The sequence below is a fragment of the Somniosus microcephalus genome, chromosome 18 (assembly GCF_052327205.1).
Source record: "Somniosus microcephalus isolate GS21.2 chromosome 18, FLI_Smic_1.0, whole genome shotgun sequence".
Classification (NCBI taxonomy): Eukaryota; Metazoa; Chordata; class Chondrichthyes; order Squaliformes; family Somniosidae; genus Somniosus; species Somniosus microcephalus.
Window position 1 is genome coordinate 32,263,260 of NC_141004.1, and position 27,812 is coordinate 32,291,071.

The 27,812-nt window shown below is 46.2% G+C and overlaps 1 protein-coding gene across 1 annotated transcript in view; it reads left to right on the plus strand.

The window, feature by feature from the left end:
• LOC147105199 (semaphorin-3D-like) overlaps positions 1-27,812 on the plus strand; it is a 147,915-nt gene that overhangs the window by 103,271 nt on the left and 16,832 nt on the right. Inside the window, exons 8-16 of the mRNA XM_086011320.1 lie at positions 6,357-6,471; positions 8,289-8,358; positions 8,816-8,960; positions 10,107-10,329; positions 10,410-10,498; positions 12,924-12,965; positions 15,487-15,644; positions 18,163-18,227; positions 18,967-19,106. Coding sequence (XP_085867446.1) covers positions 6,357-6,471; positions 8,289-8,358; positions 8,816-8,960; positions 10,107-10,329; positions 10,410-10,498; positions 12,924-12,965; positions 15,487-15,644; positions 18,163-18,227; positions 18,967-19,106 — 1,047 coding nt within the window. The remainder of the gene's footprint in view (positions 1-6,356; positions 6,472-8,288; positions 8,359-8,815; positions 8,961-10,106; positions 10,330-10,409; positions 10,499-12,923; positions 12,966-15,486; positions 15,645-18,162; positions 18,228-18,966; positions 19,107-27,812) is intronic.

Genomic DNA, 27,812 nt, shown 5'->3' on the forward strand with positions numbered 1-27,812 from the left:
CAGTCAGTATTCTCACGCTGCAGTCAGTATTCTCACCTGCAGTCAGTATCCTCACGCTGCAGTCAGTATTCTCACGCTGCAGGTCAGTATCCTCACGCTGCAGTCAGTATTCCTCACGCTGCAGTCAGTATTCCTCACGCTGCAGTCAGTATTCTCACGCTGCAGTCAGTATTCTCACGCTGCAGTCAGTATTCTCACGACTGCAGTCAGTATTCTCACGCTGCAGTCAGTATTCTCACGCTGCAGTCAGTATTCTCACGCTGCAGTCAGTATTCTCACGCTGCAGTCAGTATTCTCACGCTGCAGTCAGTATTCTCACGCTGCAGTCAGTATCTCACGCTGCAGTCAGTATTCTCACGCTGCAGTCAGTATCCTCACGCTGCAGTCAGTATCCTCACGCTGCAGTCAGTATTCTCACGCTGCAGTCAGTATCCTCACGCTGCAGTCAGTATTCTCACGCTGCAGTCAGTATCCTCACGCTGCAGTCAGTATTCTCACGCTGCAGTCAGTATTCCTCACGCTGCAGTCAGTATTCTCACGCTGCAGTCAGTATTCCTCACGCTGCAGTCAGTATTCCTCACGCTGCAGTCAGTATCCTCACGCTGCAGTCAGTATTCTCACGCTGCAGTCAGTATCCTCACGCTGCAGTCAGTATTCTCACGCTGCAGTCAGTATCTCTCACGCTGCAGTCAGTATCCTCACGCTGCAGTCAGTATTCTCACGCTGCAGTCAGTATTCTCACGCTGCAGTCAGTATTCTCACGCTGCAGTCAGTATTCTCACGCTGCAGTCAGTATCCTCACGCTGCAGTCAGTATTCTCACGCTGCAGTCAGTATTCTCACGCTGCAGTCAGTATCCTCACGCTGCAGTCAGTATTCTCACACTGCAGTCAGTATCCTCACGCTGCAGTCAGTATCCTCACGCTGCAGTCAGTATTCTCACGCTGCAGTCAGTATCCTCACGCTGCAGTCAGTATTCTCACGCTGCAGTCAGTATTCTCACGCTGCAGTCAGTATCTCACGCTGCAGTCAGTATTCTCACGCTGCAGTCAGTATTCTCACGCTGCAGTCAGTATTCTCACGCTGCAGTCAGTATTCTCACGCTGCAGTCAGTATTCTCACGCTGCAGTCAGTATCCTCACGCTGCAGTCAGTATCCTCACGCTGCAGTCAGTATTCTCACGCTGCAGTCAGTATCCTCACGCTGCAGTCAGTATTCTCACACTGCAGTCAGTATCCTCACGCTGCAGTCAGTATTCTCACGCTGCAGTCAGTATTCTCACGCTGCAGTCAGTATTCTCACGCTGCAGTCAGTATCCTCACGCTGCAGTCAGTATTCTCACACTGCAGTCAGTATCCTCACGCTGCAGTCAGTATCCTCACGCTGCAGTCAGTATCCTCACGCTGCAGTCAGTATTCTCACGCTGCAGTCAGTATCCTCACGCTGCAGTCAGTATTCTCACACTGCAGTCAGTATTCTCACGCTGCAGTCAGTATTCTCACGCTGCAGTCAGTATTCTCACGCTGCCGTCAGTATTCTCACGCTGCAGTCAGTATCCTCATGCTGCAGTCAGTATTCTCACACTGCATTCAGTATTCTCACACTGCAGTCAGTATTCTCACGCTGCAGTCAGTATCCTCACGCTGCAGTCAGTATCCTCACGCTGCAGTCAGTATCCTCACGCTGCATTCAGTATTCTCACGCTGCAGTCAGTATTCTCACGCTGCAGTCAGTATCCTCACGCTGCAGTCAGTATTCTCACGCTGCAGTCAGTATTCTCACGCTGCAGTCAGTATTCTCACGCTGCAGTCAGTATTTTCACGCTGCAGTCAGTATTCTCACGCTGCAGTCAGTATTCTCACGCTGCAGTCAGTATTTTCACGCTGCAGTCAGTATTCTCACGCTGCAGTCAGTATTCTCACGCTGCAGTCAGTATCCTCACACTGCAGTCAGTATTCTCACGCTGCAGTCAGTATTCTCACGCTGCAGTCAGTATTCTCACGCTGCAGTCAGTATTCTCACACTGCAGTCAGTATCCTCACGCTGCAGTCAGTATCCTCACACTGCAGTCAGTATTCTCACGCTGCAGTCAGTATTCTCACGCTGCAGTCAGTATCCTCACACTGCAGTCAGTATTCTCACGCTGCAGTCAGTATTCTCACGCTGCAGTCAGTATCCTCACGCTGCAGTCAGTATTCTCACGCTGCAGTCAGTATCCTCACACTGCAGTCAGTATTCTCACGCTGCAGTCAGTATTCTCACGCTGCAGTCAGTATCCTCACGCTGCAGTCAGTATTCTCACGCTGCAGTCAGTATCCTCACGCTGCAGTCAGTATTCTCACGCTGCAGTCAGTATTCTTACGCTGCAGTCAGTATCCTTACACTGCAGTCAGTATTCTCACGCTGCAGTCAGTATTCTCACGCTGCAGTCAGTATTCTCACGCTGCAGTCAGTATTCTCACGCTGCAGTCAGTATTCTTACGCTGCAGTCAGTATCCTTACACTGCAGTCAGTATCCTCACGCTGCAGTCAGTATCCTCACGCTGCAGTCAGTATTCTCACGCTGCAGTCAGTATTCTCATGCTGCAGTCAGTATTCTTACGCTGCAGTCAGTATTCTCACACTGCAGTCAGTATTCTCACGCTGCAGTCAGTATTCTCACGCTGCAGTCAGTATTCTCACGCTGCAGTCAGTATTCTCACGCTGTAGTCAGTATTCTCACGCTGCAGTCAGTATTCTTACGCTGCAGTCAGTATTCTCATGCTGCAGTCAGTATTCTTACGCTGCAGTCAGTATTCTCACGCTGCAGTCAGTATTCTCACGCTGTAGTCAGTATTCTTACGCTGCAGTCAGTATTCTCACACTGCAGTCAGTATTCTCACGCTGTAGTCAGTATTCTCACGCTGCAGTCAGTATTCTCACGCTGCAGTCAGTATCCTCACGCTGCAGTCAGTATTCTCACGCTGCAGTCAGTATCCTCACGCTGCAGTCAGTATCCTCACGCTGCAGTCAGTATTCTCACGCTGCAGTCAGTATCCTCACGCTGCAGTCAGTATCCTCACGCTGCAGTCAGTATTCTCACGCTGCAGTCAGTATTCTCACGCTGCAGTCAGTATTCTCATGCTGCAGTCAGCATTCTCACGCTGCGGTCAGTATTCTCATGCCTTATTGTGGAGCCAGGAGGTGCAGCCCGCTGCCAGACCCCTCCATCGTTATTACATTTTTCCCCTCCCTCCCCCACTTCCCCCTCCCTCCCCCACTTCCCCCTCCCCCCTCCCTCCCCCCACTTCCTCCTCCCCCCTCCCTCCCCCACTTTCCCTCCCCCACTCCCCCCACTTTTCCTCCCCCACTTCCTCCCCCACCACTTCCTCCCCCCACTTCCTCCCCCCACTTCCTCCCCCCCACCACTTCCTCCCCCCACTTTTCCTCCCCCCACTTTTCCTCCCCCCACTTTTCCTCCCCCCACTTTTCCTCCCCCCACTTTTCCTCCCCGCACTTTTCCTCCCCCCACTTCCCCTCCTCCCAGACCTTGCTTACCACCTCAGCTGGCGGCCAAGCAATAGACTTTTGTGCTTCTCGGTGCCAGCAGCTCGGCAGCAATAAACAAATGAGGCCGGCGGACCAATTTCCCGTGGTCCTGCTGTCGACCCCATTAGAAGTGCGCCGCACCAGAATCTAACCACGATTCAGGCGCCATCCAATTTCTAGGCCGTTAAGTGGAAGAGCAATTTTAGGAAAAAGATCCTGAATTAAAGAAAACATTGAATAAACTTAATTAACTTTTAGCAAAATAGCTGCAGATGAAGTGTTTGGCTGTTTTCGAAATGATGACATTGACTGGGCGAAAACAGCTAAGTGGTACAGGCTGAACGAACCTATTCACTGTGCATGTTCAGTAAGCAGGTGAAAGTGGCAGCATCGAGATGTGAAAACTATGGGAGGTCAAAATAATGGAGCAGGAGTGTGCGCAGGGTTGAGAAAAGCAGGGTCAGAGGTGGGCAGCGATACAGATTCGTCACGCTTGCTGATATTCTTGTAGAAAATGTAGCAATGCTCCCTCTAGTGGGGTTTAAGAGCATAGTCCTCTGGCTCAAGCGAAACACATTCTTGCACGAAGAGGCTGCTGCAAAAGTTGGGGTTGCTTAGATATGCAGAGAAATTCAAGTTAAAATAAGGCTTAAAAAGAGGCATGTGATAAATGCAGGGCTAATAATACAAAAGAAAATCAAGCAGAGTACAAAAAGTACAGAGCGCAAACAAAGAAGATGAGAGAAGCTAAGAGAGGGTGAAGGAAGGCCGAGAGGAAACATAAAGGAAAATAATAACATCCCATAAACACATAAAAATAAAAGTAGTTAAAGAAAGGGTTGGCCGATTAGAGAAAGAAAAGAACATTTCAGAGGATAAAGGAATGATGGTGATACGAACTGAGCATTTTGTCTTGGTTTTCATAGAAGTCTGTGATGGTGAAATTGAAAGCAGACAAGAGGACGAAGTGGAACAATTAGATAGGATAACATTATATAAGAAAGTAGTGCTACAAAAAGTGGTGGAATTTCAAGTGGGAAAGGCACCGGGGGCCCTAAAGGCAGGCTTCCTAGAATGCTGAGCAAAGTCAGATAGGAAATATCAAAGGCTCTGACCACAAACTTCCTTGGACGTGGAAGTTGGGCCAAAGGACTGAAGGATTGGCAACATTTCTGTTCAGGAATGGATAAACCACTTTATCTGAAGTAGTGCTCCAGATCTACCGTTTCTGTACCATTTACTGCCTATATACCTCCATACCATTATAAACCCCTATAAGATCATTTCAGTCATGAACAATGAAAAGCCCAAGTTTCTCCTTTTTTCCCCTCACAACTCAGTCCTCTGCTGGTGAAGAGCAACTATCTTGTCCAGTTCTACAAATGGATTGGTTTGTGGGAAGAGATTCTGTCCGAGCATTTAAAACGTATTTGATACTAAATTAGTGGAGCTTACTGTTGTGGTTATAATGCCACTTACACAAGGGCATCTGCTGAGCATTCTGTGATGAGATCTATTGCTGCTTAAATTGTGTTAGCTTTGATGGTATCAAATAAAAGTAACCAACTTAAAAATAGCCTGGTCATCTGACCATTTGCATGTAGAAAGTGTGTGTTTGCCCCTGTCAAACCTCTCAAATGTCTCGGCTGATTTGATTCCAGTGGTGAAAGAGACCGCTGCTAAATCCTGGTTTCACGGTTAAATGCTTTTTCTTTCTCCTGTAATGGATGTTGGGATAGTCCTGCCTCCATAACATTCTCTTGTTTTCTCTCCCCTTGGAGTAAGAGGAAAAAAGGAAGGGGAGGAAGTCTTGAATAATAGCACCCTCAAATCACACAGCTGGGTGAGAGGAGAGGAAGAACAAAGAATGCATTAATGTCCCTATTAACTGCACTGAATGGTGAAGTATCAGCTCTATTTTAGTGGATGCAAGTGGGGACCAATGTGTTCAATCCCTGCTTGCATCATTGTGGGTAGTTGGAGAAGACAGAGGAGTAGAAATTGGACCTCCTTGCACCCGTTTTGCAGGCTTAAAATTCTTCAATTCTCAAACCCAACCCCAGCCCGCTTACTTTCAACTTTAATGGAGGCGGGTCGGTCACTAAAATCTTTTAAGGAGACTGAGTGCAGGAAATCCTGGCAGGTAAAAGGAGATGCAAAGTGCCGGATCCATAGAAACATAGAAGATAGGAGCAGGAGTAGGCCATTCGGCCCCTCGAGCCTGCTCCGCCATTCAATGAGATCATGGCTGATCATCCAAATTTAGTACCCTGTCCCTGCTTTCTCCCCATATCCCTTGATCCCTATAGAAACATAGAAGATAGGATCCATGAGGTAAGTGCCTTTATTGCACTGTGTGTGGGCTAGGAGGAGCGGGATTGTTTCCCCCTAAGCTTATCTCCATGCAATTGAACCCCCACAATCAGCTGCCCTGTCCCCGTGATGTCAAACTTGCCCGACAACCGCTCCCCAGCTGCTTTCCCAGCCGATAGGCAGCCAGCCTGTCAATCTGAAAAGACATCCTGTTGTTAAATTTGGCAGGACATGTGGGAAACCATTACTTCCAGCTTTCCCGTCTGAAAATCCAACCCCCGCCCCCCCACCCACCCACTCTCTTCCTGGCTCTGAGTAAATATCGGGGGCTATGTCTCTGATTGGCTGTCTGACTCGGAGACTGTGAGACATCGCCCCCATAGGCACATATTTCTTCAAGAGTTTGGTGTAAATTGTAATGGGAGTTGGATTACCCCTCCTTGTGTTGATTGTGGATTCTCCCAGATAGTGCTAGATAAATGTTCTTGCTTAATAACGAGATCTAAATCTTTGCAGAAAGATATTGGAGGTCAGCGGAGTTTGATCAACAAGTGGACAACATTTCTGAAAGCTCGTTTGATTTGCTCTGTCCCAGGACCTGATGGCTATCAGACATATTTTGATGAGTTGCGTAAGTAATGTTCCGTTTTATTTTTCGTTTGGTGTACACATATTTCCCGAGTTCTGAAAATAGAAGGCCATTTAAAAAAAAAAGTTGACATTGATACAAATTATTTGTCTCCTAAAATCCACATTGTTTAGGCCATAGGGGGAGAGATTCAGTAGCGCCCAGGAAGGGGCGGTAACTTTTGAGAAGCTGGAAATTTAGCGCCAGGCGCTAATCAATCTCGCTGCCCGCTAAATTCAGTCTCAGCGCTCAAAGAATGCAGGGGAGTGATAAATCAGGCGCTAATGGCGTAGGTGAGTGGCGTTAGGCTCCAAGCGATAACGAATATGAGGTGTTGTGTAATCGGGACTGAGCATTGGCGCAGGCACCTTCCAGCCATTAAAGGGGAGGGTCACTGCAGTCTGCACACCAGCCTCCAATGATTCGGGGAGTGCAGAACGGCGATATGCTGTGAGATGAAATTTAAAGTGCTTTGATGAGCTGCAACACTCCAGGGACTAAGCAGCCTTTATTTGGCTGCAGATACATCCTGCACTCTCTGCCACTCAAAACTGACCTTTGGAATGGAAGTTCCTTGACGGCTGGGGTGCATCCCTTTAAGTAGCGCCCCGCCAGCGGCTGGTTCACGCCTCCGCTCCCTGGTGCTGTCGGCGCGAGGTGGTAAGGCAGGGGGCGCTACTGAAGTTTGCAGATCGGGCGCCTAGCGAGCGTTGCACACTCGTTGATGTCACGATCTGCCTGGCGAAAGGGACCAAGGCGCTAACTGTTATCACCGGCGCTATGGGGCCGGCAAACTTGCAGGATTCACCCCGCTGCGCGCTAATGCTTGAGCTCCATTAGCGCCCCCACCAGGCGCTAACTGGGGGCGCTAACCTACTGAATTTCTAGCCCATAGTTTATTTAATGCAGCACAATATCAAAATAGGGTGTAGGATCCGTTTGATTTTGGCAATCATTTCTTTAGCCAAATTGAATGGCTTATCCTGTTTTCACTCTGCAAAGTCATATTTCTGTGATTCTAAACTATTTTATACCAACAATCATGCATTGAACACAGATAAGGAAGTCTTATCAGTATTCAGAATTGAGAGGACAGCGTTAACATTATCTTAATATTGATATGTATATGAAAGTTCGTGAAGGTCTTCTACCCAATAGCCGCGATCTTGCCAGCCCTGGGGAGGTGGGTATGGAGGTGGGACTGCCGGGAAAATGGCAGAATTTGGGGGTGGGTGCCCAACCCGCCTCCATGCCATCTTGCCAGGAGGCGGGTAGCCGTCCCGCGCCGGGTCCTGTCTCCTTGGAAGTGGGAAGGGATTAAAGCCAATTAACGGCCTGTTAATAGGTAGTTAACAGGCAGAAAAGAGGATTATCACCATTTTGCCCTCACAAGTGCAGGCTTCCCGAAGGCTCCGAACCCCGCCATTGTCACCAAGGCGATTAGTGGGTCTGCGGGGGTCGGGGGGGGGGGCTGCAGAGGCCAGAATGATCCCCAGGAGGAAGGATCCTCATCAGAGGATTGATCACTCTTAGCCACACTGGCACACCCTTTAGTGACTATTACGGAGCAACATTGGCAGAAATCTGACAGCAAGTCCGTCTTCTTTGACAACTTGATTGAGATTCTGTATAGAACGGCTAGATCTAGAAAGAAAAACCCTGGGGAGAAAATAAAGACATGTTTAAGAAACTAAATTACTTTTTCTGTATATGGTTATTTCTGAAATACAACATAGCTATGCTTAGTTTGACAAGAACTAATTTTGACTGATTTTCTGGACAAAATCTCTTATTTTGTATTCATTTTTTATTTTATAAAGAGGATGTTTTTCTGTTCAACACAAATGATGACAAATTACCAGTGGTTTATGGAGTCTTCACATCTTCCAGGTAAATGAGAATGGTGTTGTGCTAAATAATGTATAGCCATTTCATCACTGCTGTGAGAATGTAGAGCATCAATATTATTTGGTCTGCCCACGCAATCTTTCAAAATCTAACTTAAATACTGATTTCTTTTTAAACCATTTTATATTAAAAATTTTCTTTTTTTTCCCTCTGGTTTCCATACATCAAAAGCATTTATTTGACATTTTACTTTTTTCCTGGAAATTTCTGACAGAATATTTGCATTTACATAGATAAATATGCCAATATTTCTTCAAAACAACTCTTTGTCACCTGTCTATTATTATTTTTTCTTCCATTGAATTTAATCCTTTGCAGCAGTGGAACTTTAATGTTGAACAGCACTGACAATAATGAAATTATCTCTGAGGACTTTGTTAACTTTGGACTAGTAATCATTGAGAATGTTTTAATAACGTTGTTTTTCTTTGTCTCCCAGTTCAGTTTTCAGTGGCTCAGCAGTTTGTGCATACAGCTTGGCTGATATTCGTGCTGCATTTAATGGACCTTTCACACATAAAGACAGCCCTGACCGCCACTGGGTAGAATATCAGGGGAAGATTCCTTACCCAAGACCTGGAACAGTATGTACAGTCATCCATTAACCATTAGAAGTATGCATCTTGTTATAAGGTTCACTCTATTGCTAGTGTAACAAGTTGAAGCAGGCCCAGGGCCCCAGTGATCAATTAGACACGCAAACTAGAGCTTAAAACAAGTGAGGTTTATTCACCACAGCAGTTGTGTCTTTAAGTGCAGTGATGAACCAGAGAGTAAGATGGATTACTTTCCAGCCTACACCTTCTCACTCTTTGCTTTATTTCTCCCTCAACCAACTTAACAAAAACATTATCTGGTCATTATCACATTGCTGTTTGTGGGACCTTGCTGTGCGCAAATTGGCTGCTGCGTTTCCCACATTACAACAGTGACTCCACTTCAAAAGTACTTCATTGGCTGTAAAGCGCTTTGAGACGTCCCATGGTCGTGAAAGGCGCTATATAAATGCAAGTCTTTCTTTTCTTTTTTTCTTTCTCTGCTCCTTCCTCTCCAACCTCCTCTCCTCAACTGAACTATGTCCCTGCCTTCAGTCCTTCCAGGCTGGGAGTCTTTCTTGATTAAAGGCAGTTAAGGTCAATGATTTCTTAAAGCTATACCACTTTGCCCTGGTCATTCTGACATGTTATACAACTTCTTAAATCTGTACCCCTATTATGGATACAGAGTTCTCAAATGTCCATGGCTCATGTATCATTCCTCTCACCCTGTTACACTATATAGAACGAGCAAGCACCTTTTAAATGTTTTATCTTCCTCCCCAATTTTTTCCGCCCCTGTTCTGAAGGCGCTGACCCATGCTACCATACCGTCCTACAGCCTCACTAAAGTAATGTTTTTCACGTGTGAGCCTAGGCAGCGAGTGTTGGTAAACTATTATATGTGGAATGTAAGATCTCGCATTCCAGTCCTCATCTCCTATCCACACATACTTTTCAGCTGAGGCTGCTGGACAATGATTAGGAGCAGGAACCCTTCCTAGAACAGATGCCAGTCGTAGCATCCCAACTGTCTCTGGGTATAATGCTTAACTAATTTTGGTAAATGCTACTGATTTAATAATCTCTCCATCATAGAAGCTTTGGTGCTTCCTCTGAAAATGTAGAGAGCTTTAAAAACTTATTAAAAGTTAAGAAAAATCCATATAAAAATTCCTGCCTGCTTTCTTTTAGTGTCCCAGCAAAACATTTGACTCTACAATTGAGTCAACCAAGAATTTCTCAGACGATGTCATCAGCTTCATTAAGAATCATCCAATGATGTACAAGGCTGTGTATCCAATAAACAAGAGACCTGTTTTCATTCAAGTGAACGTTGGTTACAGAATTACACAGATTGTGGTCGACCGTGTTAATGCAAAGGATGGACAGTATGCAGTTCTGTTTTTGGGCACAGGTACATGAGATCCTCATTTTAAAATAATCATTCAAAATATATTCTTTCATTAATGCACTTGTTTTGAAATATGTTTCCAGATGTTGGAACAGTAATAAAAGCATTGAGTGTTACCAAGGACAATTTGAATGCAGAAGAAGTTGTACTAGAAGAATTGCAAGTGTTTGAGGTACAGAATATCATCTTGTAGCACTTGATTTGAAGCTGAAACGTTCTTTTTGTGGTTGTAATTGAGCTAGCTTGTGAGACTTCCCCTCCCCAATCAATGACGTGTAATAAGACTAGGGGGTAACAATTGGGGCACCACCTTCGCCGGGGCGCTAATTTTAGCGCCCCGAAAAAGTTAGCGCCCCCGCAGCCGATTTTCCCAGGTAGCGCCCGAGAGAGAGGAGGGGCGCTACTGGAAGCGCTCCACATCCCCCTTGGGGTGCTGCGAGCCAATATCGCGGCGCTACATGCCACAGCACCACGCTCTGCGGCACGTTGCACCATGGTGCTGCAGGCCTAGCAGCTGGCACCCCGCAGTGGGGCTGCAGAGGAGGCCATGGGATAGCAACGGGGGCAGGTGCTGGCAGGCAACCAGCAACAAAAATGGCCGTCCACCACCTCCCCTTTAACTAGCGCTGCCCCGGCTGCAGGTAGGCCCCCCTGACCTCGGCGGAGATAGCATCCAGTGGTAAGTCGGGGGGCGCCACCCAATATTACAGCCAGTGCGCGAGCAAGGCGTTGCGCATGGCGATAACGTCATCGCCGGCGGCGCAGCGCCACGCGGCGCTAACGGTTAGCGCCGCCGCTAACCTCCCGCTGAATCCCAGGCACTAACAGGAGGCGTAAATCAACCAAATTCGTGCTTGACTAATCTACTGGAATTTTTTGAGGATGTAACTGGTAGAATAGATAAGGGAGAACCAGTGGATGTGGTGTATTTGGACTTTCAGAAGGCTTTCGATAAGGTCCCGCATAAGAGATTAGCGTGTAAAGTTAAGGCACATGGGATTGGGGGCAAGGTACTGACTTGGATAGAGAACTGGTTGGCAGACAGGAAGCAAAGAGTTGGAATAAACGGGTCTTTTTCAGAGTGGCAGGCAGTGACTAGTGGGGTACCGCAGGGATTGGTGCTAGGACCCCAGCTATTCACAATATATATAAATGATCTAGACGAGGGAACTAGATGTAATATCTCCAAGTTTGCAGACGACACAATGCTGAGTGGGCGTGTGTGCTGTGAGGAGGATGCTGAGAACATGGCAGATGGAATATAATGTGGATAAATGTGAAGTTATCCACTTTGGTAGAAAAAACAGAAAGGCAGAGTATTTCCTAAATGGTGAAAGATTGCGGAATGCAGATGCTCAAAGGGACCTGGGTGTCCTTGTACATGAGTCACTGAAAGTGAATGTGCAGGTGCAGCAAGCCATTAGGAAGGCAAATGGTATGCTGGCCTTCATTACAAGAGGATTTGAGTACAGGAGTAAAGAAGTCTTACTCCAATTATATAGGGCCTCGGTGAGACCACACCTGGAGTACTGTGTACAATTTTGGTCTCCTTACCTAAGGAAGGATATACTTGCCATAGAGGGAGTGCAACAAAGGTTCATGAGATTGATTCCTGGGATGACGGGACTGTCGTATGAGAAGAGATAGAGTAAACTAGACCTGTATTCTCTTGAATTCAGAGAATTGAGAGGGGATCCCATTGAAGCATACAAAATTATTACAGGGCTTGATAGGGTGGATGCTGGGAGAATGTTTCCCTTGGCTGGGGAGTCTAGAACCAGGGGCCACAGCCTCAAGATAAAGGGTAGGCCATTCAGGACTGAAATGAGAAGAAATTTCTTCACACAGAGGGTGGTGAATCTTTGGAATTCTCTACCCCGGAGGGCTGTGGAGGCTCAGTCATTGGGTATATTCAAAACAGAAGTTGATAGATTTCTGACTAGTAAGGGCATCAAGGGATATGGCGATAGGGCCGGTGAATGGAGTTGAGGCAGAAGATCAGCCATGATCTCATTGAATGGCGGAGCAGGCTCGAAGGGCCGAATGGCCTACTCCTGCTCCTATTTCTTATGTTCTTATGTTCCACCGGACGTCTCAAAGCGCTTTACAGCCAATGAAGCACTTTTGGAGTGTAGTCACTGTTGTAATGTGGGAAGTTGATAATTCAACTAGTTCAACCATAACTGGTGTCTTGCCAACATATCACAGAACATTATCCAGTCCTGGAATTTCATGACAGCTGTTTACATGAAACTTGACAGGCGAACAATTCATGTCCATCACAAAGTTTGCAAATTGATTTAGTGACTATTTCCACACAGCATAAACACAAGCACCCATAATCTGTGAACAAAACTAGCTTGTCAACTCATTTTCTATATTTGATGACAATCATCAACAATTTTTTAAATCTTGGTGACAAGGTGTTGAATAAACAAACCTCTTGCTGTAATCACAGCCAGGGAAAGCCATTAAACAAGAAAGCCATCGCTAAACTAATTGACACCAAGTTTGTTGCTCCATTTCACGTGATTTTTCAATAGTTATCAATCTGAGTTATTAAGTTGTAGTAATTGCCAGTTTTTATATTTTATTAGGAATCAACTCCAGTATTAACGATGGAAATATCTTCAAAGCAGGTAAGCAATCTAAATACAACACAGCACAACTTATCTAAACAACGGGGCCAGGTTGTATTTAAATGTGCATAATGGTTTTTTTCAGTAGTCACTCCAGCTTACTGGAAATTATTGCTTCTCCTTGCGTTTTGCAAGTTATTTGTAAAGACTGTAGTTACATATGCACTAATTTCACAGAGCCATAAACGTACAACTGCATTGAGGAGAGTCATTCGGAGCGATAGTCACCTCAGACCACTACTATTACCCTTCAAGTAGTTGACTCAAGACGGTTATTTGCAGAGGCCTGGGAACAGATTGCTGATCTGCTTTCTCAGTCAGAGAATGATAGAGAGAGAGGCTTAATGGGGGAGGAAAAATAAAGAGAAAATGGAGTCAAAAGTGATTCAAAATCGGTCTCAAGAAATAGCTGGACTGGCAAATGTGGTGACCCCTTGAGATATGTAGACCAAGAACGTTGCAAGTTCGATTCCTGGTCTGTGCAGTTAGCTGATTTCTATTGGGATGACTGTGGGGTTTCTCAGCATCTCTGGGCGATGGATTGAAAGAAAATCAGCCAGGGTTTCTCCTGCGGATTGCTCTCCAGTGACCTCTGCTGGAAGTGTGTTTGTTGAAAAAATGACTGGATTTGCGAGGAATAGCCTGTTGAATTCACAGAAAGAAACAGCCACTTAAATATGATTCCCACCTTATTTGTGGAACTATAATATAACACAAGTCACTAGCTTTAGAACAAGAGCGACAAGGAGAAAACTAAAAAACTAAAAGAGGGATCCGGATAAGAGCAGTTGCAGACAGAGGCAATTCTCTTTCTGGACAAATTCAGTTCGCTCAAATTCTGAAATGACTCTATTAGTAACATCTCCTGTCGGCAGCCTCTAAAGGCAAGCAAGTTCCATTTTAATTGCTTCCTGTAAATAAGAATCAGAGTGTAAACAGATTGATGTGGTAATGCTACCTTATTTCATGCGGTGCATCTATCTTACATCATTGTGGTGCCAAAAAGATGTGATGCTATGGAAATGACTTGAGATTTACCAGACAATTCAAATAGTAATGCAAATAGCCCACGCAGCACATGGGATGATTTAGGGACTTGAAGGCTCAGGAACTTCTTCTTAGGCAGTCCCTCGGAACCGAAGATAAAAATGAGTTCTCAGGTGACTGATGAGTCCAATGCGGGACCTACAGTCTCTGTCACAGGTGGGGCAGACGGTGGTTAAAAGGGCGGGTGGGTGGGGTGCTTGGGTTGACGTGCGCTCCTTCCGCTATTTGCGCTTGGCTTCCGCTTGCTCCTGGCGAAGAGACTCGAGGTATTCGGTGCCTTCCCGGATGCTTCTCCTCCACTTTGTACGGTCTTGAGCCAGGGATTCCCAGGTGTCGGTGGGGATGTTGCACTTTTTCAAGGAGGCTTTGAGGGTGTCCTTGAAGCGTTTCCTCTGCCCACCTGGGGCTCTCTTGCCGTGTCGAAGCTTCGAGTAGAGCGCTTGTTTTGGGAGTCTCGTATCGGGCATGCGGACAATGTGACCCGTCCATCGGAGCTGATCGAGCGTGGTCAAAGCTTCGATGCTGGGGATGTTGGCCTGAGCGAGAACACTGATGTTGGTGCGCCTATCCTGCCAATGGATTTGCAGGATCTTGCGGAGGCAGCATTGGTGGTACCTCTCCAGTGCTTTGAGGTGCCTGCTGTACATGGTCCATGTCTCTGAGGCATACAGCAGGGCGGGTATCACTGCTGCTCTGTAGACCATGAGCTTGGTGCCGGATTTGAGGTCCTGGTCATCAAACACTCTTTTGCTCAGGCGACCGAAGGCTGCACTGGCACATTGAAGGCGGTGTTGGACTTCGTCATCGACATCTGCCCTTGTTGACAGTAGGCTCCCGAGGTATGGAAAGTGGTCCACGTTGTCCAAGGCCTTGTCATGGATTTTGATAATCGGGGGGCAGTACTGTGTGGTGGGGGCAGGTTGGTAGAGGACCTTTGTCTTACGGATGTTTAGTTTAAGACCCATGCTCTCGTACGCTTCGGTGAAGGTGTTAACGATGGTTTGGAGTTCGACCTCTGAGTGTGTGCAGATGCAAGCGTCGTCTGCATACTGTAGTTCGACGACAGAGGAAGGGACGACCTTGGATCTGGACTGGAGGCGATGGAGATTGAACAGTTTCCTGTTTGTTCTGTAAATTAGCTCCACTCCAGTGGGGCGCTTACTGAGGGTGAGATGGAGCACTGCTGCAAGGAAGATCGAGAAGGGCGTTGGTGCGATGACACAGCCTTGCTTGACCCAGGTCCGTAAATGAATTGGGTCTGTGGTGGAACCGTTGGTCAGGATCACGGCTTGCATGTCATCGTGAAGCAGGCGGAGGATGGTGACAAACTTTTGAGGGCAGCCGAATTTGAGGAGGACACTCCATAATCCCTCACATAATATCTAAAGATTATTTATTATTGGATGGGATGCACTGAGAGACTTGAGCCCTTAACTGATCCTAAATACTCATGCAGCTTTAATGTCACTTACAGAAACAGATTTATATCGGATCGAAGGATAGCGTGGTGCAGCTTGCTCTACAGAGATGTGGTGCATATGGTATAGCTTGCTCTGAATGCTGCCTCTCTAGAGATCCCTACTGTGCATGGGATGGGACCTCATGTTGCAGATATGTGCCAGCACCGAAAAGGTAAGTGCTCAATCAAAGTCAGCGTAGGTCCCTTTCAGCTCTGAATTTTCTTGGTGGGTTTTTAGATGCATTTTTTTGTGCTTTGTTACAAATAGTTGAGCAAGTATTTTTTCTGTAAATTATTAATGCTGATTGCGTTAAAGTAGAATTGGAATCAGGCAGCATGCGAAGTCAGGGAAGAAGACTTGGATGTGGGTGTACAGGACACAATGACATGGATGACACAAAACTTGTAACTATAGTGAACAGTGAGGAGGATAGTGATAGACTTCAAGAGGCAGGCTGGTGGAATGGGCGGACACATGGCAGATGAAATTGAATGCAGCAAAGTGTGAAGTGTTACATTTTGGTAGAAAGAATGAGGAGAGGAAATATAAACTAAAGGGTACAATCCTAAAGGGGGTGCATGAACAGAGAGACCTGGGGGTATATGTGCACAAATTGTTGAAGGCGGCAGGGCAGGTTGAGAAAGCAGTTAAAAAAGCTTATGGCATCCTGGGCTTCATAAATAGAGGCGTCGAGTACAAAAGCATGGAAATTATGATGAACCTTTATAAAACATTGGTTCGGCCTCAACTGGAGTATTGTGTCCAATTCTGGGCACCGCACTTTAGGAAGGATGTGAAGGCCTTAGCGAGGGTGCAGAAAAGATTTACAAGAATGATTCCAGGGATGAGGGACTTCAGTAACGTGGATAGACTGGAGAAGCTGGGGTTGTTCTCCTTAGAGCAGAGAAGGTTGAGAGGAGATTTGATAGAGGTGTTCAAAATCATGAGGGGTCTGGACAGAGTAGATAGAGAGAAACTGTTCCCATTGGCGGAAGGGTCGAGAACCAGAGGACACGGATTTAAGGTGATTGGCAAATGAACCAAAGGTGATATGAGGAAAAACTTTTTTATGCAGTGAGTGGTTAGGATCTGGAATGCACTGCCTGAAAGGGTGGTGGAGGCAGGCTCAATCACGGCTTTCAAAAGGGAGTTGGATAAGTACCTGAAAGAAAAGGATTTGCAGGGGTACGGGGAAAGGGCGGGGGAGTGAGACTAGCTGAGATGCTCTTGCAGAGAGCCGGCACGGGCTTGACGGGCTGAATGGCTTCCTTCCATGCTGTAACCATTCTATGATTCTATAAGAATTATTATACTTTGTGTAACAACATCAAAAATGCATTCATGTTGTTTCCATCTGCTCAGCATTTCTAGACAAATTATAAATCCAGTCCTTTTGAACTTTTACAATTTTGATAGCAACAGAGACCAGAGGAAATATACATTTTCTATATTGTACAAGCAGTGACCAAAACTGTTCTTCCCTCTCCCTCCCCTCCCCACCAGTGAGCCAGACAATTAAGGCAAAAAGAAAACCACAAATGTCAGAAATCTAAAATACAAATAAAAAATGATGGGAATGCACAGCGGATTGCTCTGCATTTCAAAGAGAAATCTACATATTAACCTTCCTCTTTTCCAGATGCCGTTGTGCATTTCCGGCAATTTCAGTTATTGTAGTGAGTCGGACAATGTCAGCTGAAATTTCTCCAACTCAAGCAGGCAAACCCAAATGACAGGAAGCTTTGACTTTCACGCCTGGGTTTTCCTGGTATGGAAGCAGTGCGGCAAGTAAAAATGGAGCAGAGAGGACTCCCAGCGAACCCCCCCACCCAAAAATAATGGCCATCGCAATTTCCCTCCCGTGACCCCACCAGAAGCCCATCCCATTGCATGCAAGTGAAGGAGTGGACATGGCCAAGTGTACACAGGATGTCCCATCATTTCTGTCTAATTAGTAACCCTGCAAATCGCTGCCACTATAAAGGACGCAATACTGAACCTGTGCAACAAGAGATCAGGATGATGAAAGGTCGTACAGAAGGGTGATCTTGGGTGGGAGTCATTTCCAATACTTAGAATCTGCAGTATCTTTGCATTTAAAGATACTTTGTGAAACTTGCTGTGAATTTAAAGTAAGTTGTGCTTATTTGAAATAATGGATTTCCCTCTGGGGATTCCATTGTTCCTGTGCTTTGAGGAGGAGGATGATAAGGACATAGAAGAGGATAGGATGGAAGCCAGGAGAGTGATGGCAGCTCTGCACTCCTACAACACCCGACCTGCAGGTATCCGTGCCATAGGGTCTACAGACTACGGGGATCAAATCTGGAATGGGAATTCAGATAGTGGAGACCGTGGAAAGGGTAATGGCAGGATTGGCAATGACAGTAATGGCTGCATTGGAAAAGGAGGTGGCGGCAGCATTGGAAGGGGATGATGGGCTACAATGTCAAACATCATTCTCTTTGTGGAAACATTCATCCACTTCTACTTGTACATGCACTTGTAAACAAGAGTCACAAAGCTAAATACATGTTATACGTGATCTTCAGGCAACGTTGCCCAATACTTTGTACAAACATTTACCCATACTAGTTCAATAGCAATATCTTTGACTTGCCCAATATGAAGACTTGAGTTTTTTGGTTATTTAACTCCAATGATTAAAATGTGTTTTTTTTTTCGATTAGACAGACCAGACGTCAAGATGTCAAGTCTGGAGACCCAATAATGCAGTGTTGGGATCAGGAGGACTGTGAGTGTATAAACATAAATGTGGCAATTACTGCATTACTCCTGTGTATTTGTGAGTGATAGCGGTACTTCAGTTGCAGTTGATGGTAACGAGCATCCTGTAGCATACAGGATTTATTTTCCTAGCTGAAGGAGGATGGATATGGGTGAGGAGAAAAAAAATATTGCCAAAAATGAATTAAAGCACGCAGACATTAATGTGGCATCATGGAACAGCAAAACAGCACTCCACTGATAAACCTAATTATTCCATAAATCCCTTTTCGGTTGGATTTTTCCTTTGTTCATAGTCAATGGAGACAGTTCTGGCTTTTTATAGGAATGGAGATCTTTTTATATAAATGCTTCTTTGATTACTAATAAAATAAGTTTTTTATTCTATATTGTTTTAAATGGTGGTGGCACCCCTTGCAGGTAATAAATGCTGCAACACAGTAATTCAGCTGGCAAATGTTATCCCTTGCAGGATTATAAGCCCAATCTGACACACAGTGACTTAACTGGTTATTTGGCAAACATCTTGCATGAGTATGGAAGCATTTAAAACATTCCTTGTAAAAACCAATAGTTTGGAACATCAGAGCAGAAGTAGTTTTCACAGCAGCTGGTTTCATTTTGGGCCATGGAACGCTTTAATCGTTAGTTGTTAAGTTCATTCTACCTACTTTGGAGTTTGCTAGTATTAAATGGTAATGATTTTTTTTTTTCTTTAACGCCCACAATAAACATTTATTACATAGATGCAAAGAACGTGCTAACTGAGAAGAAGTTGATTTTTGGAGTGCAGTACAATTCCACATTCCTGGAATGCAGTCCAAGGTCACAGCAAACATCAGTCATCTGGGCTGTTCAGCGATCACAGGATGGCCAACAGGAGGAGGTAATTAGTCTGAATGGTGCATTCTAACACTGAAAATCATTGGATTTGAGATGTGCAGTAAATCCCCCAGTTATGTTCCAAATGACTTGTTTGATTATCGATCAGACAATAAATATGGCAACGTATATTTTCCCATCTTCCCTGCAATTAAATCATGTTAATACTCCCATGTCGACTGATCGCAGTGAGCTATTACAGCTCATGGACAGTTTTCTAACATTCATATGGTCTGTTAAGTGTGGAAAAAATAAATCGTGCCTTGACTGTCATCATGATAGCAAAACAGACAACCAAATTACAGCGCTGTTTCTGGATCAAATAACGTATTCAGGAGCCACAGAGGCACGTCACTGTTCTACTGCTAGCATGTGGGTGCTTCGAAAAAATGTGATTTATAGCAGCCTTGCCTTCACAATCACAAGTGGACTCAATGGAATAGTTTTACTGCACATTAAAGATATATTGGGCTGGATTTTAATTCAGGGGCGGGTTAGGGTCGTGTAATCCGCATTTCGTGTTATCCACATGAACGTAAATCGATGTGGGAGATTGATGCGAATTTAACTTAATTGCCCAATTGAATTCCAACATGTGGGAACCCTTGGCAAATGAGTTTTTCCAGTCTGAAAGTCGCCTCCGATGACGTTATCATTGCTGTTGCATTTAAGGTCTACAGCAAGCCTTGCTTCTTCTGCAGACTGCCAACCTTTTGGCCTTTGGCATGGGAGAGACCTGGAGGCACCATGAGCAGCGGGAGAGCTAAGCCTGCTCCCAGATTCGATGATGTGGCCCTGCGGGCATTAGTTGATGGAGCTAGAACACATAAGGAGGTGCTCTTCCCTTCTACAGGGAGGAAGAAGCCTCCCCAGCAGACTAAGGCCATGTGGATACAGGTGGCAGAGGAGGTCAACTCCTTAGCAATGACCTGCAGAACCTGGATACAGTGTAGGAAGAGATTTCATGACCTTCAGCGCACTGGAAAAGTGAGTATGATTTTCCCATCACCCTCAATCTGATCCCCATTGCCTTTCCTCACCAGCACTCAGCTTTAGCAATCTCTTCCTCCACAATCCACTTGACACTGACATCCATGCACCCTTACCCATTCCCTTTCTCTCTATGGTCACATTCACCTAACTATTTGAGTATGCAGCCCTCACACTCCCTATCACTGTGATGCTATGCAGACAACTGACAACACACAGGGAGGGCCCTTGGTCTTGCCATCTCACTCCATCTTTGTCTCCTTCTAAGAATCTATGCTATGGAATCTCTACACTCACTTCTTCATTCTCACTCAACCTCCACTTGTCTCCCTCATTGCAGGAAAAGAGAGCTCACAATAAAAGAAAAAGAGCGAGGACAGGCGGAGAGACACCCTCACTAGCCCACCTCACCCCCTGGGAGGAGGTGGTCCTGGAAATCGTTCGAGTTGAGGAAGATGCACAAGTGGGGGACGGACAGACGGGTGCAACACAGCAAGCTGGTGACAGAATCATTTATCATCTCTCTCATTGACATTGCATGAGTCGCTGATAATGATTCTGAATCTGAAGCTCTAACAGATGGACTTATGAGCATCTGCAATATGCAATGTGCATGTAACCTTGGCATCACACCTCTGACTCTTTCCTTTACTCACCCACAGGACCATCGCAAGCAGCCGTCTCCACTAGCCAGGAGGAACAGCCTGAGTAGCCAGACTCCTCAGAGGAAGCTGCAACCTCTGAGGGCGCAGTGTCAGTAGAATTAAGCGCACCCTGCACCAGTGCAGACACTCACACCTCAGTGGGCCCTTCGGGACATAGAGTAGTGTTGTCACCTGGTGTATCACAGCTCACAAGTGAGCATCAGCAGATTGTGGAGACAGGGACAGCAGTGGAGAGTCCTAGTCGGAGGGCGCAGGACTCTGCCAGCTCGGCTCAGCTGCATGTCGACCCTCTGCCTCTGAGTCCATCCATAAGATCAGTGGTGCTGGAACTCCAGGAACAGATGCAGGAGTCTCTGGCAGGTTTTGTCTCCAGGGTCGCTGCGAGTGTGGAGCAAATGGAGGAGTCCAAATTGAACATGAGCAGAGCATTTGTGGAATCATTGGCACATGAACGCATCACCATGGAAAGGATGGCAACCTCCGTGCAAATGATGGCAACCTCCGTTGAAAGGATAGCTACAGTAGACGAGAGGATGGCTGCAGCCATGGAGGAGCTAAGTCGCCAGAGTGCAGAAAACATGGTGAGTGTTCAGAATAGAATGACATCTCTGGAGGAGCGATGGTCATCTATTGAACAGAGAAACCAGACCTTCATGGAAGTCCTTCTGAGTAGGACTGCCAGTGCAGATACAGGTCCCCATGGCCCCCCTGATGTGCAGCAAGGTGCTCTCAAGCCACTTGCAGGCGCTGAGGGGTACCTGGCCCATGAGAGGGGAGTTGGTGGCAGACATCAAGGAAGTGGGGGCTCCTCTCCAAGCGCGCTCACTTCCATGCCACTGCAGAGCCCTCAGTCAGAGCCCCACCAGAGTCCACACCCAACTGAGATCGGCGTCTCAACCCCTGCACAGCCGCAGGAGCAGCAGACTGTTGATGAGCCCTCACAGGCCCGCAATCCCAGAGGACGCCCGCCAAAGGTGTCGAGACAAGAGCAGCAGGAAAGTGAGCTAGGGGCCTCCACATCTGCTGAAGCCACAGGGGAAGCACCACGTAGGAGCACGCGAAAGAGAAAGATACTGCACAAATATTCACAAGGGTAGTCACTTGGGTGCAATTTGATGTATTGTTAGAAAAAGCCATCAGATGAATAATGTAAATAAAAAATCTGATGGCTACTGCTGTAGTTGTGGCGTGTGTCATTTCGCGAATGGGACTTCCACATTGAGGGCTTAGGATTACTTGCAATTGTCAGTATGCTGGTCAAATAGCTAGGAATCCGCAGGGTCTTGGCCATTGTCGATGCTCAGGTAAGAAGCTGCAAGGCAAAAGTGCTTGATCGGCTAGACTAAGCAAATCTGGCCAAGATGAGTACGTTCCTTGCATCCCAGGCAGCAATGTTCTCGCGTAATGCTGCCGCTGGTTGATGGGCCTCTGCAGGATGTTCGTTTTCGCTTTCCTCCTCCTCTTCCTCCTCCTCCACCTCCTCCTCCTCATCGGAGGAGGATATGTGAGGAGCCACTTGGTCCTCAGGATTCTGCAAGCCACGACGCTGTGCCATGTTGTGAAGTGTACAGCAAACCACAATGATTCTGGAGACCCTGGCTGCTGAGTACTGCAGGGCTCCACCGGATCTATCCAGGCATCTGAAACGCATCTTCAGCAAACCGATGGTTTGCTCGATTATGGCTCTGGTGGACATGTGGCTGGTGTTGTAGCTCTCCTCAGCTTCGTTGGATGGGCTCCTCAACGGCGTCATTAGCCATGTCTTCAGGGGATAGCCCTTGTCTCCAAGTAGCCATCTGTTAAGTTGGTCTGGCAGACTGAATAGCAGAGGCACACTAGACTGGTGCAGTATGAAGGAGTCATGGCAACTGCCAGGGTACTTGGCACAAACATGCAAACTTTCCTTCTTGTGGTCACACACCAGCTGAATGTTAAGGGAGTGGAAGCCCTTGCGGTTGACAAAAATACCTGGATTGCGATGGGGTGCCTTAAGGGCCACACATGTGCAGTCAACGACGCCCTGCACCCTTGGAAAGCCTGCCAGATTAGCTAATCCAACCACTCGCACCGTGACACTAGCTTGATCCTTGGTGAAATGGATGTGATTGTGCGCGATGGCAAAGAGGGCATCGGTTACCTGCGTGATGCAAGTGTGTGCGGCCACCTGGGAGATGCCGCTGATGTCTGCTGCTGATCCCTGGAATGAGCCTGAGGCAAAAAAGTTGAGTGCGGTGGTGACTTTGACGGCCACTGGTAAGGTTTGTCCACCTGGTCCTCTGGGCTGCAGATATTGTTGCAGCATTGCGCAGATGTCACTCACTACCTCTCGCAAAAGTCGGAGCCACCTTTGGCACTGCTGCTCACTCATGTTGAGGTAGCTGACCCTGTGTCTGTAGACCCTGTTTGGAGGGTATCTCCTGCGCCGACGGGCTTCCATGTGCTGGCACCTTCTGGCCTATGCAGCTTCAGGTGGGTGAGCAGCAGCCTGGCGCTCCTGTTGCTCCTGCTGCTGTTGGTGCTGCTGTTGTTCATGGTTCTGCTGGTGCTGCGGCTGGTGCTCGAGCTCATCTAATGTCCAGAAGGGAAGGAAATAAATGGCTCCCATGCTTCTGGTATATGCCTCAGTTGAGGAAGCGCTCAGTGAAGGTGGCGAGAGGGGTTTCCCAGGAGGTCACACTGGAGATGGGGGTCAGGCTCCAAACTTCCACAGTTGTGGTTAAGCCTTCTAAAAGTTCCCCCAGACCTGAGACATCAAAGTCCTGCCACCTGCAAATGATGGCTGATCAAATCTCCTCTTTAATGGTTGACCTGCAGCTGATAGTCAGCAATCCAATTGTGCTCCCGTCAGGTTTCACCGGCGTGTTTCACCCCAGGCGTGTTTCACGTGGGAAAAAGGTTAAAATCACAAAGGCCTTTCAAAATGGCATTATAGAGGCAATTTAGTGCTTGTTAAGGGCCTTAGCGGCCTATCCCACCTCTTAGAGGCGGGACGGAGACTGGACCATTAGGCACAAATGAATTAAAATTGCTCGGAGGCAGGATGGAGGCGGGGATGGTCCCGCCTGCCAGTTTTCGCAATTTTAACCCCCCACACGCCTCCAATCTCGCCTCCACGGCTCAATGAAAATCCTGCCCATTGACTTTAAAATCCATTTAGTAAATCCTCTGTAGATAGACATCCTGGACCTTCAGCCTCTCAGAAGGCTATAGGGTTTACCTAAACACTTCCTTTCTTTTTAAATGTTCCCATGTTTTTTTTCCTGCTTTCTCCTATCGTCCCATGTTTTCATCCTAATCCCGTAGGAAGTCTTGATCATGGTTTTCTCCATGTCTTATCAGACCGGTAAAATCTCTCTCATTTAGAGTGAAGCTGACTCGTTTTGTTTTGAAAATGAATCTATTTTTAATGTATCTGGCCTTGAAGGGTAAACACCACCCATGGGATAGATTTTGGTCTGGGTCCCTGCTCCACCTGGCTCCACAGGATTGTAAGAAGAAATATTTCACTTACATTTTTGTTGGCAGCCGTGGGGGCCGCTGAAGAGTCTTCAGCCACATAATTTCCAGATGGAGTCCCTTAAAAGGCATAAGGCCCCTACTTAAGAGGCCTAATAACTGTTTTAGTCAATCTGCCCGGGACCAATGTTCCCTCTTATTTTTGGGGGGGTGCACGGCCCCTTTAAGGGGCTGTGTGGCCCATTCACAGTTTCACGCCTTTACATTGAAAAAGCCGGTCCCGGGCTGTGCGGGACACCTTAAAAAAAAAGCCCCGCGCATTTAGCAGTGGGACCAATGCCTGCGTAGATCAGGCACAGGCTGTCCCACTGCTAAATTGGTATGCTTTGCGCTAACTTTAGGCCCAAAAAATAGACACAGTGCATGCCAATTTATACTCCCCCCCCCCCGTAATGATCAGTAACATGTCATTCTAGAATGGTACACTAGGTGGAGCTGTATGTTTAGTAAGGGTCTACCCACAAGGCAGTAGTCAAGATTGATGCCTGTACACTAGTCCATATGGCTGAATAAATGACTAGCTCAAGCTAGCTGTTCATAATGAAAACGTCTATTTATTTATGAACATAACATGGTACCAGGATTGGTAATATCTGCTGAATATTGTGAAACGCGACATGGAGAATTTGAAGCCACTGGAGGGTTTGAAACTCACGGGGAATGTCGACTGCAATTGGCGGACTATCAAACAACAATTCGTACTCTATATTGCTGCCATCGGGTTCGGTACAAAGCCAGACGCAAGGAAAATAGCGTTACTGCTCACGGTTGCAGGCCCGCAGGCGATAGAGGTATTTAATACATTTGTATTTGATCAAGAGGAGGACAGAGAAAAAATGGACGTCGTGCTAAAGAAGTTTGATACACATTGTTCTCCCAAAAAGAACGAGACCTATGAGAGGTACGTGTTCCGTTCACGGACACAGCAGCAAAATGAGACTTTTGATAGCTTTGTGACCGATCTGAAACTGAAAGCACAGACATGTAATTTCTCTGAACTGAAATCATCCATGATTCGTGACCAGATTGTGTTTGGTATTCATGATAAAAAAGTCAGGGAACGTTTGTTGAGAGAAACCAAACTAACATTGGAGGATGCTGTGAAAATATGCCATGCCAGTGAGCTAGCTCAGAAGCACGTGAAGACTTTCAGTGAAATTAATAATAATGCGACTGTAATGAGTGACTGTGCTGCTGTCGGTGCTGTGTTCTGCAAGGGGAAGAAACATGGGCAGAACAGAAATGCAAAGCAATTGGAGGATGGAATTTTTAATTGTAAATGCTGTGGTTACCAGCACCAGTCAAGACAATGCCCAGCATTTGGGAAAATGTGCACAAAATGTAATGGAAAGAATCACTTTGCCAAACAATGCTTTTCAAAAGTAAAAACAAAGAAAGGGCAACAAGTCAATGTGATTGAGGACACTGATTTAAGTGAGACATTTTTTGTACGAATGGTGTCATGTGACAATATAAAAAAGGATACAGAAAATGTGTAGCCCTCAGGAATGGACAATGCTGAACATAAAGTTAATGCAGTAAAAGAGGACAAATGGATGATGCCACTGCAGGTAAATGGAGCATTAGTTACATTGAAACTAGACACTGGGGCAAAAGCAAACTTAATCAGTATGAGTGACATTAAAAATATGAAAGAAAAGCCCAAAATACAGAAAAAGTTAATACTACTGAAGAACTATAATGGACAGAAAATAGACAGCTTACGTGTATGCACACTCAAAGTGACAGTCAAAGACAAAGTGCATCATCTCATGTTTTCTGTTGTGGCTGAAGGACTTGATTCACTACTAGGTGACAAAGCTTGTGAGGACTTAGAACTGGTCAAGAGAGTCTACCGTATAAACTGTGCCATAAACAGGCCACATGTCTCAGTGGATTCTGTAGTGAGTAATTTCCAGGATGTGTTCAAAGGATTTGGAGTTCTACCATTCACTTACAAGATCCAGCTAAAGGAGGATGCTCAGCCAGTGGTACATGCTCCACGGAGAGTTCCAGCACCCCTGCGTGACCGGCTCAAGAAAGAACTGGACAGAATGACCACACTAGGAGTCATCAGGAAAGTCGAAGAGCCAACAGACTGGGTTAACTCCATGGTATGTGTAAAGAAAAAGAACAATGATCTAAGAGTATGCATGGATCCAAAGGACTTAAATGCAAACATAAAACGTGAACACTACCAGATTCCCAAGCGAGAAGAAATCACCAGTGAAATGTCAGGTGCCAGATACTTCACAAAGCTCGATGCCTCACAAGGATTTTGGCAACTAAAACTGGATGAGGAGAGCACCAAATACTGTACCTTCAACACACCATTTGGCAGGTATTGTTTCCTCAGAATGCCTTTCGGGATAATATCTGCATCTGAAATCTTTCATAGAGTGATGGAACACATAATTGAAGGTCTGGAAGGAGTTTGGGTCTATGTTGATGACATCATCATCTGGGGCTCCACACTGAAAGAACACAATGAGAGACTGACTAAAGTGCTACAGAGCATACGCCGGAATGGACTGAAGCTCAACAAAGCCAAGTGTCAGTTTGGCGTCCAGGAAGTCACTTTCCTAGGAGATAATCTATCTGGTAAAGGAATAGAACCAGATATGGAAAAAGTAAACGCCATACTCAAAATGCCCCGACCCACTGACAAAAAAGGAGTGCTACGCATCATGGGGATGATAAACTTCATTGGAAAGTTCATTCCTAACTTGTCAGCCAAGACAGCCTGTCTGCGAGACCTGCAACATAAAACAAATGAGTTCGCATGGACAGAAAGACATGAACAAGAGTGGATGAACCTCAAAACAGTGCTGACAACCACACCTGTACTCACCTTCTTTGACCCAACAAAGAGAATCAAAGTGTCGACGGATGCATCAAAAGATGGCCTAGGCGCGGTCTTGCTACAAGCAGAGGGTGAAGATTGGAAGCCTGTTGCCTATGCCTCCAGGTCTATGATTGATTCTGAGTGTCGATACACCCAGATTGAAAAGGAATGTCTAGGCTTGGTAGTTGGACTAGAAAAGTTCCATGGCTACATATATGGACTTCCCACCTTCACAGTTGAGACAGACCACTGCCCTCTGGTTGCCATCATAAAAAAAAATCTGAATGAGATGTCTCCAAGGATTCAACGACTCATGATGAAGCTGCAAAGATATGACTTTGAACTGATCTACACACCAGGCAAACACATAGTGTTAGCAGATGCACTATCCCGAGCACCCACAATGAGTCATGTGAGCTCTACTGAGGAAGACGTGGATGTTCATGTGAGTATGGTCACTGCTGCGCTGCCCGTGTCAGACACAAAAATCAAAGCAAATAGCAGAAGAAACAGTAAAAGATACAGTGTTACAAACAGTAATAGAGAACATTCATCATGGTTGGCCAAAAGGTTCCTGTCCAAAGTACTATCACATCAGGTCAGAGTTGAGTGTCGCAAGTGGACTATTACTAAAACAGAACAGAATAGTCATTCCACAGGCTCTACGTCGAGACATGCTCAAAAGGATTCATGA